Below are 15,386 nucleotides of genomic sequence, written 5' to 3' on the forward strand. Positions count from 1 at the left end.
CAACACGGTGGGCGGCTACTCCTGCGTGTGTGTGAACGGGTGGAGTGGACTCGACTGCTCGGAGAACATTGACGACTGCGCTCTCCACCCCTGCCTCACCGGTGTCTGTCAGGACCGCGTCGCCTCCTTCTTCTGCAGCTGCCCATTCGGCAAGACCGGTGAGTGACCCTCGCTGGACACCGTACCGCCCCAGGATATCTAGATATGTCTCTCTCTCTCTCTCTCTCTCTCTCTCTCTCTCTCTCTCTCTCTCTCTCTCTCTCTCTCTCTCACTCTATTTCTTTCTCTTTCTTTATTTAGGTCTTTGTAATGTGTTTGTTTGGATTAAGATGTTTTGTGTGTGCAGGTTTGCTGTGTCACGTTGATGATGCGTGCATTAGCAACCCGTGCAGGGCAGGATCTCAGTGTGACACCAACCCTGTTAATGGCAAGTTCAACTGCAACTGTCCCTCCGGATACAAAGGGAACACATGCAACGATGACATCGATGAATGCACCATCGGTGAGGGCAGGAGAGTCTCACGTTTATACACACACACACACACACACACACACACACACTACCCTGCAGTCACTAATAAACCAGTCATCAATTCATCACTTACTTATTTGTTAGTGCTGTGAATTCATTTGTGAATTGCCTGGTTGGTTTTCCACATAAGAAGTAGCTGCTCTTAGAGATAGCGTGTGTGTATCTGGTCTTTAGGGTCGTAGGTTTTTAGCTTTTTTTTTTTTGTTTTTAGCAGCTGGTAGTGTTGAAGCTTATGTGTCTTGCATGTGCTGTCCAGGGCCGAACCCATGCGAGCATGGCGGTACGTGTAAGAACACGCCGGGCTCGTTCACGTGTCAATGCTCAAGTGGGTACACCGGCCCCCGGTGTGAACAGGACGTGAACGAGTGTGGCTCCAACCCTTGCCAGAACGATGCCACCTGTCTGGACAAGATAGGAGGGTACTCCTGCATATGCATGCAAGGTAAACACACGTGCACACACACACACACACACACACACACATGCACACGTTACACACACATCTGTATTAGCCTTGCCATCTGTGTGTCTGTGTGTGATCAGGTTTTGTTGGAGACCACTGCGAGATTGACGTAAATGAATGTGCAAGCTCACCGTGTCTCAACAGTGGCAAATGCCTTGACCAGGTCAACCGATTCGTCTGTGAATGCCCTCAAGGTGAACAAACTCTCACCCTCACACACCTGTAGCATGGATTGTCTTGCAATGCCTAGAGTATCTTATCATTTATTATTTTATTATTAATGATTATAACTAATGATTATTATCATTAGTATTTTTATTATCCTGTATTTTCTATGGTGATGCGTAGGTCATTTGCAGATGTTTGATGGTTGTCAACTAAGGAACAGTTGTCGTCTTCTCCTCCCTTTAGCCACGATCCCACTTACCTCAACCTGTACATTAACAGGAGCCTAAATCACACCCAACCCACATTAGAATCCTGATTCAGAACCATTAGTATAAGTTTGTCAGCTAAGTTTCCCTTGGAGAGAAGAGATATGCAAATGGACTGTTTATCTGTAACATTGTGCTTCATAGTACCTGTAACTACTTTGTGTGTGTGTGTGTTAGGCTTTTCTGGAGAGATGTGTCAGGTGGACATAGATGAGTGCGCCAGCACTCCGTGTCATAATGGAGCAAAGTGCATCGACCGGCCCAACGGCTACGAGTGCGAGTGTGCAGAAGGTACTGATGCTCTAAAATCTCTCTCACGCACACACACACACACACACACACACACACACACACACACACACACACACTCTTTCTCTCTCTCTCTCTCTCTCTCTCTCTCTCTCTCAACCCTCACACCATTCTAGCACCAACCTAGAAGAACAGTTATCTCTGTTCATGTCTGAAACTGCAGAACAGCTCTAGAGTTAAACCTACCAATGTTGAGGACTGGGATATACTCCTGCTCCCCCTGCAGGCTGAGTCCAGAACCGCATACACTGCCACTTCAACCCCTTTACCTAAGTCACATGAGTTGCTTCCTTTCTGTGTTCTAACAACCGTATTTATTAGAGGAACTGGGCTGACTTGGGGTCTTATTTCTATATTTTTTTACCTTCTGCGTTGTTCATAGTCTGCTAAAACTATATACATAAACAACCTTGTTCTGAAGTGGACGAGCGTTTTCTGCCCATAATAGAACCTCAGTGGTTTTGAACCCTTGACCCCCACCCCAGGTTTCACGGGTGCTCTGTGTATGGAGAACATTGATGACTGCATCCCAAAGCGCTGCCATCACGGCGTGTGTAAGGACGGCATCGCCACGTTCACGTGCGAGTGCTTTCCAGGGTATATGGGCCGCATTTGCAGCGAGCAGGTGAAGGAGTGTTACAGCGACCCCTGTCAGAACGGAGGTCACTGTGTCGACCTCGTCAATGGATACCAGTGCAACTGCCTACCGGGGACGTCAGGTGGGACACACACACACACACACACACAGTACATTAACCCCCACCCCCATATGTCTGTCTCTCTCACTCTCTTTCTCTCTCTCTCTCTCCCTCCCAACTGTTTTCTCCTTCTATAACACAATTACACACACTCATTACTTGCTTGTCTTTTTATGTGACTCCCAGACTGAAGATGCTACAGTCTGTATTTGTGTGTGTGTCTGTGTGTGTGTCTGTCTCTGTGTGTGTGTGTGTGTGTGTCTGTCTGTGTCTGTGTGTGTTTGCGTGCATGGTGGCCAAATGTGAAAGTAGAGAGGTGAACAGTGGCTGAGACAGAGTTCAGATAATTCTCTCTCACTATTGAGCAGGAGTTGAGAAAGTGCATTACGCCACCTAGTGTATGTTCACATTATTAAATCACCTTACATCACCTTTCACAGGCAATAAAACAACCCAGACGGGCCTCCACATTCGTGTGTTGTGGCACCGGATCCCTGTCACCATAGAACAGCTGAGAATATCTCCACTCCCCCAACACTGGGAATATCTCTACTCCCCCAGCCTTAACACTGGGAATATCTCTACTCGCCCAGCCTTAACACTGGGAATATCTCTACTCGCCCAGCCTTAACACTGGGAATATCTCTACTCGCCCAGCCTTAACACTGGGAATATCTCTACTCGCCCAGCCTTAACACTGGGAATATCTCTACTCGCCCAGCCTTAACACTTAACACTAATTTAAAATGTCCTAGATTAAATAAAGGCACAAGTGTCATGTGTTGAACTACTGGTTAATAAAAGCCGACAGCAACCGTTGCTCACCCATCTGAAAATAATGCATTAGTCATCACACCTGTACTACACATTGTTTGTCATCATGGATGTTGTGTGGATGTTACACACACACACACCCACACACAGTGTGAGTCACATGAACAGGCTGTGCAGGTCTTTCTGCTTGTCCCATTGACTGCTCTGCTCTGTTCTTTGGAGAGGATTTATGATGTGTTCTCTTTCTCTCTCTCTCTCTCTCTCTCTCTCTCTCTTTCTCAGGTGGGAATTGTGAGAACAATCACGATGACTGTGCCAGCAACCCCTGTGTCCATGGCACCTGTGAAGATGGAATTAATGAGTACAAGTGTGTGTGTAAGCCTGGTTACACAGGTATGTTGTGCCCCCCCCCCAACACACACACACACACACACACACACACACGCGCGCGCGCACACACACAGTTTCACATTTTATTCAGACCATATGTGCCATTGAGTAGAATTAATCTTCTCTGTTCGCCCTTTCTTCCTCCGGTCGTTCTCGTTTGCCCCCCAGGTGAGCGCTGCACAGAGGACATAGATGAGTGCAGCTCCAGCCCATGTTTGAGTGGAGGGACCTGTTTGGATAAGCCCAATGGCTTCCAGTGCCAGTGTCCCACAGGCACACACGGTCTGCTGTGCCACTCTGGGGTGGATCACTGTGCCCCTCAGCCCTGCCTTCACGGAAGGTGTGTCGAGGAACAAGACAGGTATCACATCCTTCTGGTTCAGTGGGGTTCAGTTTGGTTCTGTTCAGTTATTACTGTGAAATGTGAAGGTATATTTAGACTGAATAAGGCTGTCTCTTGCTATCTCTCGATTACGCTCGTTCTCTCACTCTCTTCATCTTGCTCTCCATCTCACTGCTTCATTCCCTGTCTCTTTCTTTCACTGTCTTTCTCTCACTATAAACGCATTTCAAATCTGGGGAAACTTGTGTTTTACTCACACGAACAAGAAGAGTAAGAATATAAAGATTTTAAAAATGTCAATTGCAGTACACCCAAGAAAAATCTCACATTTCCCCATATTAACACTCAGGGTTATTAGCAATTGTCTCATTGAAAATTTGTTCATGTTGTCTTAAAGGAACTTTGCTAATATTAAAAGCGTCTGGGTCAGCAAGTATAGCGTTGTCACCCAGCACACTCAGGTTCTTACACTGAAATTTAACATTAGGAGACTTCAGGTCTCCTCTCCTTCACAGCCTCTGTGTTCTCTGTGTGCGTGTGTGCGTGCGTGTGTGTGTGCGTGCGTGTGTGCGTGTGTGCGTGCGTGCGTGCGTGCGTGCGTGCGCGTGTGTTTTCAGGTACCATTGTGAGTGTGAGCTTGGCTTTGAGGGTCAGAACTGTGAGATGGAGAGGAATGAATGTGAGTCCAACCCTTGTCAGCATGGGGGAGATTGTATAGACAACCTGGCCAGCTACACCTGCAGGTGCACACGTGGATACAGAGGTGAGTGCGTGAGTGTGTGTATACGCATCTGAGAGGCATGCAGTGTTGAATAATTGACGCATCTCCTCATCAGCTATTTCATTGGCTGTTGGTTGTTTCTTTGCCATTGTGTTGACATCATTCGGTGAATTTAATATTTTTAAGAGGCCTCATTAATCACTAGGCACATTAATCTGAGCCTTAGAGGCGAGTAGCCTCATTAATCTGCCATGAGCTCTTGGTTCCATTTAATGCAGCCTATGGAGACTTCCCCTTGTTAGGAGCATATTTGACTATAAGCGAATCAGAAACTGCTCATTTAAACAACAGCTGTCTCAGCCAAACAGAAAATGTTGCTATCAGACTCTCACCTTTACTATCAAACTTTCTCACATCCAATATCAAACTCTCATTCAGTGTGTGTGAGAGAGAGTATTATGGTGAGTGTAAGAGATTTGATGTGTGTGTGTGTGTGTGTGTGTGTGAGAGTGAGAGTATGAAAGTATGAGAATACTTGTTTTAGAGGTTTGATAGTGTGTGTCAGAGGTAACTTTGAATATTGGCCTTAAGGGCCTTGTGTCTGTGTGTGCGTCTGTGTGCTTTTTGTTCCTTTAATCATGTTCTGTCTTTTTTGTTTTTTTTCCTGTCTTTCTCTCTGAAAGGTTTGAACTGTGAGATCAATATTGATGAGTGTGTTTCAAATCCGTGTTTGAATCAGGGAACCTGCATCGATGGTGTCAATGGCTACACCTGCCGCTGTACTTTGCCTTACACAGGTAAAACACACGTGCACACATAAATTTCAGATCTTCCTTTGAATAAATAGAACAGTCTTTATTGTCACTATATATAGTGTACAGTGAGATTTGACTTCTCTTATGGAGGCCACAAGTCAGAGCAGAGAAAGTTGTGCAAGTTAAGCAAAGTTTACAATCTTAAATGTATGTGGTTCGATGTACATGTTTACAGGGGTTGGGTGTTGGACTGATGAATATTAATGAGTAAATACTGTAACTTTTGATGTCTGTAGAAGCAGTATCTCGGGGTGATGGTGGGTGTGTGCATATATGCATTCATACTTTGTAGTTTTTTGGTGTGTTTCCCCTCAGTCTGTGTTTTGTGTCTGTTACGTGAACAGATGTATCACATGAACAGAAATATATAAGTAATGTAGTATGATAATGAAGATATCCCTGTCTCTCTCTCTCTCACACACACACACACACACACACACACACACACACACACACACACACACACACACACACACACACACACAGGACGACACTGTGAGGAAGAGTTGGTGCCGTGTGCGTCTCGGCCGTGTACGAGAGGCGTGTGTGAGCCCTCACTGAATTATACCTCCTACACTTGCAAGTGCCCCACAGGCTGGCAAGGTGAGTTTTGTGTGTGTGTGTGTGTGTGTGTGTGTGTGTGTGTGTGTTGGGGGGGGTGGGGGGGGGGGTTGTTAAAATGCCATACATCTCTGCTAAAGTAAGTTATGTGACTGTTTTGTTTTCGTGCATGTGTAGGGGCCCAGTGTACAGAGGATGTGGATGAATGCCGGAGCAGTGTGTGTCAGAACGGTGCGCGGTGTATGAATATGCAGGGCAGGTACTTGTGTGAGTGTCCTGTTGGTTACAACGGCCACAACTGCCAAAACAACATCGATGACTGCAGCTCCGGTGAGTCAGCTGTGTGTGTGTGTGTGTGTGTGTGTGTGTGTCTCTCTCTCTCTCTCTCATTCTCACACACACACACACACACACACACACACACACACACACACACACAAAGTACATTGGGCAACATGGGGGGACATTGGGGTAATACCTATGTTATATGTGTATTGTACATTGCATTGTGTAACTACCTCTATGTAGTCAATAAAATTTAGAGTCTTAAGTCAACCTTAACCTCAGTATCTAAACAGAAAGGTTTTCTTTTGCATCCAGAGTCAGTTAGCCCTGTTCTCCTCTGTTTTTAACTGTAGCTAGCATGTTTTTGTTCCTGGTGGGTTTTAATAACCACACAAAGGAAACACAAACCTGCTGCGTTTATCCAGACTGAAGTCCGTGACTCTCTGGCTGTCCCTCATTCCTGTTGTCCTCGTGTGTTTCAGACCCGTGCATCAACGGTGGCACATGCGTGGACAAGGTGGGCCGCTTCTCCTGCGAGTGCAGGCCCGGCTTCTATGGCGAGCGCTGCGAGGAGGAGGTGAACGAGTGCAACAGTTCCCCCTGCATGCATGGAGGAACCTGCGCTGACTACGTCAACAGCTACACGTGTCAGTGTCCGCCCGGCTACAACGGCATCAACTGTGAACGCAACATTCCCGAATGCACAGAGACGTAAGTGCTTCCGTCTTTTGGCTGCAGTTCACGGCTCTGTTTCACCAAGCGATTAGTAGTTTACATGTTTTTTCTGATTCTAGCCTAGAACTGTTTCATGTGAGTGTAATGAATGCACACACGTAGAAGATCCAGCTGCAGAGGTTTTATTTTAGCAACCAAACTAATACGTGCAATCAGACAGGTAAGCGTGGTCGGGTCAGTCCGTGGTCGATGCACGGGGTAGCGTTCAGGAGGGTCAGGCAGGAGACGAGGTCTAGGAAGCAAGCAGGAGACAATAACCAGGAAAGCGCACAGGATGAAGAAACGCTCGGTACACCACATAGGAGCAATACTTTGTGACTAGTATACAGGGAGGAGGAGCTTATAAAGAGGTAGGTAATGAGGGGAATAGGAATCAGGTGTGTGCTAGAAGTCGTGGGCGTGGCTGTGCGGGGCTGAGGGTTGTGACCTAAATGCTGATTTCCTGTACGAAACACACAGACAGTGTTGAGATTTAAGATGTTTTATTTCTTTTTCCCCTCTGACCCTCCCCCCACCCCTGTCCAGCTCCTGTCTGAACAACGGGACGTGTGTGGACGGTATAAGCCAGTTCACGTGCCGGTGTCGTCCTGGTTTCACTGGTCTGTTCTGTCAGTATGAGATTGACGAGTGTGAATCGCAGCCATGCAAAAATGGGGGTACTTGTATGGACGGCCTGGGCACCTACCGATGCACCTGCCCCAAGGAATACAGCGGCCACAACTGCCAGGTACAACACACACACACACACACACACACACAATACATGCACACAAACACCTGCCCCAAGGAATACACCGGCAACTGCAAGGTACACTCACTCAAGCACAGTGTGTGTAAATGCGTGCGTGTGTGTGAATGTGTGCGTGCGTGTGTGTTTTATCTGACAAATCCTAATACTTGTGAAGTTCACGCGCATCTGTTGCGGCACTTTGACATGAAGTTGACCTTCCACTGTTTGTGTGTGTGTGTGTGTGTGTGTGTGTGTGTGTGTGTGTGTGTGTGTGTGTGTGTGTGTAGTCCCTGGCTGACCTGTGCAGAAACATCCAATGTAAGAATGGAGGGAAGTGTGTGCAGAATATGACCACGTGGGTGTGTCGCTGCCCTCAGGGCTGGACGGGGCTCTACTGTGACATCCCCAATGTGAGCTGCCAGAGTGCAGCTGTGAGTAAAGGTGAGTGAACACACACTCTCACGCTCACACACTCACACGCACTTACACACACAAATATCTGCATGTGCGTGTGTGTCTCAGGTGTGTCTGTGGACCTGCTGTGCCAAAACGGTGGGCGGTGTGAGAACACAGAGAAAACACACCGCTGTACATGTGAGATCGGCTGGGAGGGCAGTTACTGCGAGAGGGAGACCGATGAGTGTCTGTCAAACCCCTGCAGGAACGGGGCCAAGTGCACAGACTACCGGGGTGGCTACTACTGCAAGGTAAGAGCACGCATGTCACAACACTCTTTCACAGCACAACGCTCACCCATTGACCCTATAGCACGAGATCCCACACAGTGTGTATAGCTGTGTTAGTCCTACCTCACAAGGGGAATGAGGGCCTTGACAGTTAGGCTGTGGACACAGAATAAATAAAGATCTGGTTGCTCAGTCCACCTGTCAAAGATTCAACATCCCAACCTTAGGACTCAGCCTTATTATGTGAAGTGCAGTAGAGACTGAAAGATCAGATCTGTTACACACCTTGTGCTTAGTGGATCTGTCACACATCAAACAAGTGACAATGTGTCTCTCTCTCTCTCTCTCTCTCTCCCTCTCTCTCCCCCTCTTCCTCTCCCTCTCTCCCCAGTGTAAGCCAGGCTATCAGGGTGTGAACTGTGAGTATGATGTGAATGAGTGCAAGTCAACCCCCTGTCAAAACGGAGGCACCTGCATCAACCTGGTCAACCGCTACTCCTGCGCCTGTCCCCCGGGTACAAAAGGTGAGGACCCCCCTCCCCCCTGTGGCCAGCAGCAAGTGGTGGGTGGGGTTCGGATAGGGGCGTGGCTGTTTGTGTTGCTTAAATTGTTATCAGTACAGGATTTTGTCTGTACAAATACAGTGGATTTTACAGTGGAACTTTATACACTTGTGTCTAGTGATGACCTGTTTGACTTTCACTCTTACTCTATCTCTCTGTCTCTTTCTGTTTTTCTTTCTCCCTGTGTCTGCTTTTGTCTCTCTCTCTCTCCCTCTCTCTCTCTCCCTCTCTCTCTCCACCCCACAGGTCTGAACTGTGAGGAGGATGTAGACGAGTGCTCACCTGAGTTCAGCCCTCGTTGCTTTAACGGTGGGCGATGTGTGAACAGTGTGGGCCGGTACACGTGCGCGTGTCCACATGGGTTCACGGGGGACTACTGTGAAGGTGACATTAACGAGTGTCTCTCTGCCCCCTGCCACGCCCCTGGTAGCATCGACTGTGTCCAGCTGGCCAATGACTACCAATGCCGCTGTCGCCTTGGTTACACAGGTCGGTTTCTTCTTTACAGCAGCACTTCAGCAGCGTATTGTTGGGTTACATGTATGCTGAGCTCGCTCCTGTCATCACCTGTTAGGTGTGCGTGTGTGTGGTGAACAGCAGTGTTTTGTGTTCCGCAGGTCGTCACTGTGAGTCGATGGTGGACTTGTGTCAGTCAAAACCTTGCCATAATGGAGGCCTGTGTTTCATGAACATGAGTTCAGTCCACGGATACAGCTGCACCTGCCTCCCTGTAAGTGTGTGTGTGTGTGTGTGTGTCTTCTATTTCTTTTACTACTTCTGCTTCTTGTGTGTTTTGGCCGGCACTAAAGCTTGGCTTGATTCAAGTTTATGACTTCTAAGAATTAGAAACTCACAGTCTACTAACTTTGAACTTTGATGTGGGTGTATGGGAAGCAGAGAAACTGGGTTTGGTTTTTTGCTTTAAATAGTAGAGGACTTCACTTCACCAGATCCTTTAAATGCAATTTCCAGTCCTGGATTTTGTCATCGCTGGTAGTTGACGAGACTGTTAAACAGGTTGGCCAGTTTGTCCTCACCTTGACTCCTGGGTACAGGGAGGATAGTGTGTGTTATGCCTGTGATTTGAATACCAGCTCTTTACTTGTGACATAAAGGAACTACCAGTGAATGGAGGTTTGAAGACTTTTTTTTTTTTTTTTTTTTCCTTCTCTGCTTTTCCTGGTGTTTCATAATCATGGCATTCTTGTGTTCTTCTGTGTGGTTAACATGGCTTCCTCCCTAACCTCTCCTCATTCTCTCCCTCTCCTCATGCTTCCTTTAAGGGAGAGGTTCTGCATAGCTCAGGTACGCTTCTAAAACTCCACACGTTCGCCCCTCCTGCTGCTAGAGAGAACGTAGAACGTTCATCCTAACAATGATGCTGTCTTGTGATTGATCCTCAGCTGTCGCTTGCTACATCGCTGGTTGCGAGACAAAGCACATGGTATTGATGACTGTGCAGTAGACCACGTGCTCAGTGCGCTCAGTGCCGTTTTCTCCATGAGTGGAGACAGGGTCCTCGTAGCTTGAGTGATGTGTGCATGATCTGTGCAGGCTTCTCCTGTCGTTGTCACATTTTAACGTACACGGAAAACGTTTTGTAACCAGCGTAACGCCTCTAAGGTGAATAGAAAACCTTCAGACACAAAAATGCAGGTTTTATTTTTTTAAAACAAGGTTTCCGTGTTGGTGCAGATAAAGTACCTGAAAGCTGAATGCTTTTCTTCCGTTGCCATGGTGCCCCTTTCTTCCTGGCATCTGACAGCTCTCCCCATGCATGTCTTGCAGGGATACAAGGGCTTCAACTGCGGTGAGACGGAGAGCATCACCTGTGCCAGCCTGGGTTGTCAGAACGGAGGGCGTTGCCAGGAGTTGCTATCGGGACGCCTGCAGTGTCAGTGTCCGCTGGGCTTCTCCGGTGCTCGTTGCGAGAACACTCCGTCCCAGTCATGCCAGTGTCAGAATGGGGGCATGTGTGTCTTCGACCCCTACAAGCCCAGCACCTTCTCATGCAAGTGTCATCCTGGCTACAACGGGGAACACTGCCAGTACACGGGCAGCGACCACACCTCCTCCTGCCCCTACTTGGAGTGTCAGGAGCGCTCGCGAGACCGGGTCTGCGACCCGCAGTGCAAGAACCAGGAGTGCGAATGGGACGGGGGCGACTGTTCCCTGCACTGGCCGCACCCCTGGGAGAACTGCACTGCGCAGGTGAACTGCTGGGAGCTCTTCCACAACGGCCGCTGCGACCCGGAATGTAACAACCCAGGCTGCCTCTTCGACAGCTTCGAGTGTCAGAAGACGTCACCCTCTGGCTCCAGCACCTGCAAGTATGTACTGTGGCGCCTCCGTAGAGGAGAGAACAGGGATTGCACGAATGAGATTTCTCTAGTAGTACTCGCCTCATTTCAGGTACGGACTCACTCCAGCCTGTGATGGCGCAAAGGCTGACAGGCACTGTTCAGTCTGCAATAAAATAATAAAATAACACAGATTTGATTTTCGTAGATCAAGGGCACCGAGAGCAGGACTGATGGGATTTCTCTCAGATGGCATGATGTTATGTAGGACAAATGATTGATAGTTGGTGTGGGAGAAGACTGAAGATTTCATAGCATGCGATGAAAGGAATGCTTTATGTAAATAAGATTTATACATTCCTAACCAAAACAGCCTCTCTCTCTCTCTCTCTCTCTCTCTCTCTCTCTCTCTCTCTCTCTCTCTCTCTCTCTCTCTCTCCCTCCCTCCCTGCCCGCCCTCCACCTCAGATACGAGAGGTACTGTCAGGACCATTACCAGAACGGCCACTGTAATCAAGGCTGTAACACGGAGGAGTGTGGCTGGGACGGGCTGGACTGCTCGACGGACACACCGGCCCAGCTGGCCGAGGGCACGCTGGTGTTGGTTGTCCTGTTGCAGCCCAGCGAGCTTCTGGGAGACCTGAAGGGCTTCCTGCGCTCCCTGGGGAACCTCCTCCACACCAACCTGCATGTCAGACTGGACCAAAAGCAGCAGCTCATGGTCTACCCGTACTACGGCATCGAGGAGGACCACGCCCACATGGGGGGCGGGGACACGAGGAAACTGGGCAAGCGAGAGCTGGAGAAGGAGGTCATTGGGTAGGTTGGACCGCAGTAGCTGACACAATTACAGAAAATATTCAGTTTCTAAATCATTTGAATATTTAGGAATTAAAATTCCACAAAAAGCATCAAACTGCCAAGTTTTGATATCTGTATTGTGTTTTGTTTGTTTTCAATGATCTCTCGTTATACAATATCAGAATAATGTCAATTTGACTAATATTTCCAGCTCAATGTAGATGAGCTTTGACTTGCTAAGGGCCACTAAATGTCTTTCTGTCTTTTAATGACAGAACCTGGTACTGGTGATGAGGTTTTAAACAGTTATAGTATGAAGAGCAATTGTGAGAAATTATTTCTCACACACACTGTAACCTGTTGCTGTGTAAATCTGATGGATTTTGTTTGTTTGTTTGTTCTCCAGGTCCAAGGTGTATCTGGAGATTGATAACAGACAGTGTGTCCAGAACTCCAACGACTGTTTCTCCAGGACCGACCTGGCTGCCTCCTACCTGGCTGCGGAGTACCTGAAAGCGGATCTGCCTTATCCCATCTTCGCTGTGTCCAGTATGTCACCTCTGATCCACACACCCTCCGCACACACCGTCCACACACTAATCCTCTACACACCCTCTGCACGCTGTCCGCACACATCCTCCGCAAACCCTCCACACACCCTCCACACACTAACCCTCCACACACACTCTACACACTAACCCTTTACAAACCCTCCATACACTCTCCACACACTAACCCTCCGCACACACCATCCACACACTAATCCTCTACACACCCTCTGCACGCTGTCCGCACACATCCTCCACAAACCGTCCACACACCCTCCACACATTAACCCTCCACACACACTCTACACACTAACCCTCTACACACCCTCCACACACACTCTCCACACACTAACCCTCTACAAACCCTCCATACACCCTCCACACACACTCCACACACTAACCCTCTACAAATCCTCCGCACACACCGTCCACACACTAATCCTCTACACACCCTCTGCACGCTGTCCGCACACATCCTCCGCAAACCCTCCACACACACTCTACACACTAACCCTTTACAAACCCTCCATACACTCTCCACACACTAACCCTCCGCACACAACGTCCACACACTAATCCTCTAGACACCCTGCACACACCCTCTGCACGCTGTCCGCGCACATCCTCCACAAACCCTCCACACACTCTACGCACACACTCTACGCACACCCTCCACAGACTAACCCTCCGCATACCCTCCACACACCCTCCGCACACCCTCCACACACTAACCCTCCACACACTCCACACTTCCTACACTCTAACCCCTCCGCACACCCTCCACACACTAACCCTCCACACACCCCCCACACTCTAACACTCCACACACACCCTCCGCACACCCTCTGCACACAATAACCCCCTGCACACACCCGCCACACACTAACCTTCTGCACACCCTCCACACACTAACCGTCCGCGCACTCTCCACACACCCCCCGCACACCCTCCACAGACTAACCCTCCACACACTCTACACACACCCTCCGCACACTCTCCACACATCCTCCGCACACTCTCCGCACACCCTCTCTGTCTGAGCAATCCACTGTCTCTGTTTCTGTCTCTGAGAATCTTTCTCCGCATCTTGTCTATCTTGTCTATACATGCAATGGCCTGAGTGTCTACTTTAGCCAATCCTGAGAGTCAATCAAGGGCGTCAGACAAACGTATAAATATTTTGCGAGGTAATTTGCTGCAGCCCTGTGGGAGCCCCATTTCTGTATTTTCATGTAGTGTTTCATCTAGCATGTGCAGTCCATTGTGAGCCCCCCGAGCTGACAGGCCCCTGCAGTTCCTGGATGAAACACTAGATGGAAATACAGGAACTAAGAGGATGGACCTTGCACGCAGAGAAAGAAACACCATATTGTATTCAGTTGCTTGTGAGGATAGAAAACATGTCATCGGTTTGGTAGTTTTTTTGCTGTATGTGACTCAGATTCATCCAAGTCCATCTGGGCAATCCCCAAAGTACAGCAGCAACAGTCAAAAAGCCAAAGAAATCACATCCAGAGTAATTGGATTTATAGTGCTTGATAACCAGTGCATTTTGGTCATAGATGATGTGGGATTCCTGGATCCACGCTGTGCCTTTCCTAGTAGGAATTATTTTTCAGCCCTTGCCGAGCTGGGCAGTGGTAGTTCATTGGTTAAGGTACTCGACTAGTAATCAGAAGGTTACCACTGTAGGGCCCCTGAGCAAGACCTTTAACCCTCAAATGCTCAATTTGTGTTTAGTTAGTTGTAAGTGGCTTTGGTTAAAAGCATCAGCTAAATGCCGTAAATGTAAATGCATCAAGTGATTTACACCCACGTGGGCCAACCTGTGATAAATAACATTACCTTGCTGAGCGCTGTATGGAGTTGTGACATCAGCCCCATGTCTGTACTGAGCTATGGGGATTGAGCCCAACTTTGAGCTACTGCTCTGATCGCAGAGTTTGACGTGTCAGTTGTCGACAATTCCAGAAAAGTAAAATGCACTCGGTTTTGCTCTTCACTCTTCACCCCCTCCCCCTCATAATTCGTTCTCCTTTTCTTTCAGGTGACCCTCCCTCTGACCCCTCGCCCCCTCAGCCCATGCCTCCTCTCCTCTACCTGGTTGCTGTGGCAGCAGCCATCATCCTTCTGATCCTGGTGTTGGGCGTTTTGGCCGCCAAGAGGAAGAGGAAGAACGGCATCCTCTGGCTGCCTGATGGCTTCCTGAGTAAGGACAGTAAGAGGCGTGAGCCCGTGGGCCAGGACGACTTTGGCATGAAGTGAGTCTGCATTCACCTCCTAAGGAATGAGCAGGCGTTGGGTGACCGGCACCCAAGCTCCTAAAACCTGGAGTTATGCCTTAAAGTCTCTCCAAAGCCACAGACGTGATTTAGCACAGGTTTCTCTCATTTCACTGTCCTCTCCCTCTCTCTCTCTCTCTCCCTCTCCCTCTCTGTCTCTCTGTCTCTGTCTTTGTCTCTGTCTCTCCCGCCCATTCTTCACCTCCGGTCTTTAAGAAACCTGCAGAAGCCTCAGGATGGAGGTCTGTTGGATGGCAGTGCTGGACATCACTGGCCAGAGGAAGAACATGTGTCCAAGAAACCAAGGGTGAGACACACACAAACACACACACACACACCAAAACACAATCTCTTTATATTTACTATGGTCCTAAGAACTCCTCACACTAAGTTAGCATTAGCTTCATATACGTGTC

General features: G+C 48.5%; 1 protein-coding gene across 2 annotated transcripts in view; it reads left to right on the forward strand.

The window, feature by feature from the left end:
* The window catches only part of notch2 (notch receptor 2), a 45,113-nt gene that overhangs the window by 22,676 nt on the left and 7,051 nt on the right, over positions 1–15,386 (forward strand). Inside the window, exons 6-29 of one of the 2 annotated variants that reach the window (XM_035522155.2) lie at positions 1–158; positions 347–502; positions 789–974; positions 1,076–1,189; positions 1,607–1,720; positions 2,224–2,457; positions 3,493–3,603; positions 3,769–3,961; positions 4,561–4,706; positions 5,348–5,461; positions 5,966–6,082; positions 6,218–6,370; positions 6,808–7,036; positions 7,586–7,787; positions 8,078–8,231; positions 8,313–8,497; positions 8,868–9,000; positions 9,286–9,528; positions 9,657–9,769; positions 10,828–11,369; positions 11,808–12,158; positions 12,547–12,689; positions 14,736–14,949; positions 15,187–15,277. The exon at positions 1–158 is cut by the window's left edge and continues 73 nt beyond it. In XM_035522155.2, the coding sequence (XP_035378048.1) occupies positions 1–158; positions 347–502; positions 789–974; positions 1,076–1,189; positions 1,607–1,720; positions 2,224–2,457; positions 3,493–3,603; positions 3,769–3,961; positions 4,561–4,706; positions 5,348–5,461; positions 5,966–6,082; positions 6,218–6,370; positions 6,808–7,036; positions 7,586–7,787; positions 8,078–8,231; positions 8,313–8,497; positions 8,868–9,000; positions 9,286–9,528; positions 9,657–9,769; positions 10,828–11,369; positions 11,808–12,158; positions 12,547–12,689; positions 14,736–14,949; positions 15,187–15,277 (4,396 nt within the window). Of the gene's footprint in view, positions 159–346; positions 503–788; positions 975–1,075; positions 1,190–1,606; positions 1,721–2,223; positions 2,458–3,492; positions 3,604–3,768; positions 3,962–4,560; positions 4,707–5,347; positions 5,462–5,965; positions 6,083–6,217; positions 6,371–6,807; positions 7,037–7,585; positions 7,788–8,077; positions 8,232–8,312; positions 8,498–8,867; positions 9,001–9,285; positions 9,529–9,656; positions 9,770–10,322; positions 10,736–10,827; positions 11,370–11,807; positions 12,159–12,546; positions 12,690–14,735; positions 14,950–15,186; positions 15,278–15,386 lie in introns of those variants that run through there. The other variant, XM_081707628.1, reaches the window with a different exon arrangement.

This window comes from Electrophorus electricus, chromosome 25, assembly GCF_041902795.1.
Source record: "Electrophorus electricus isolate QZ-2024a chromosome 25, ASM4190279v1, whole genome shotgun sequence".
NCBI classification, from domain to species: domain Eukaryota; kingdom Metazoa; phylum Chordata; class Actinopteri; order Gymnotiformes; family Gymnotidae; genus Electrophorus; species Electrophorus electricus.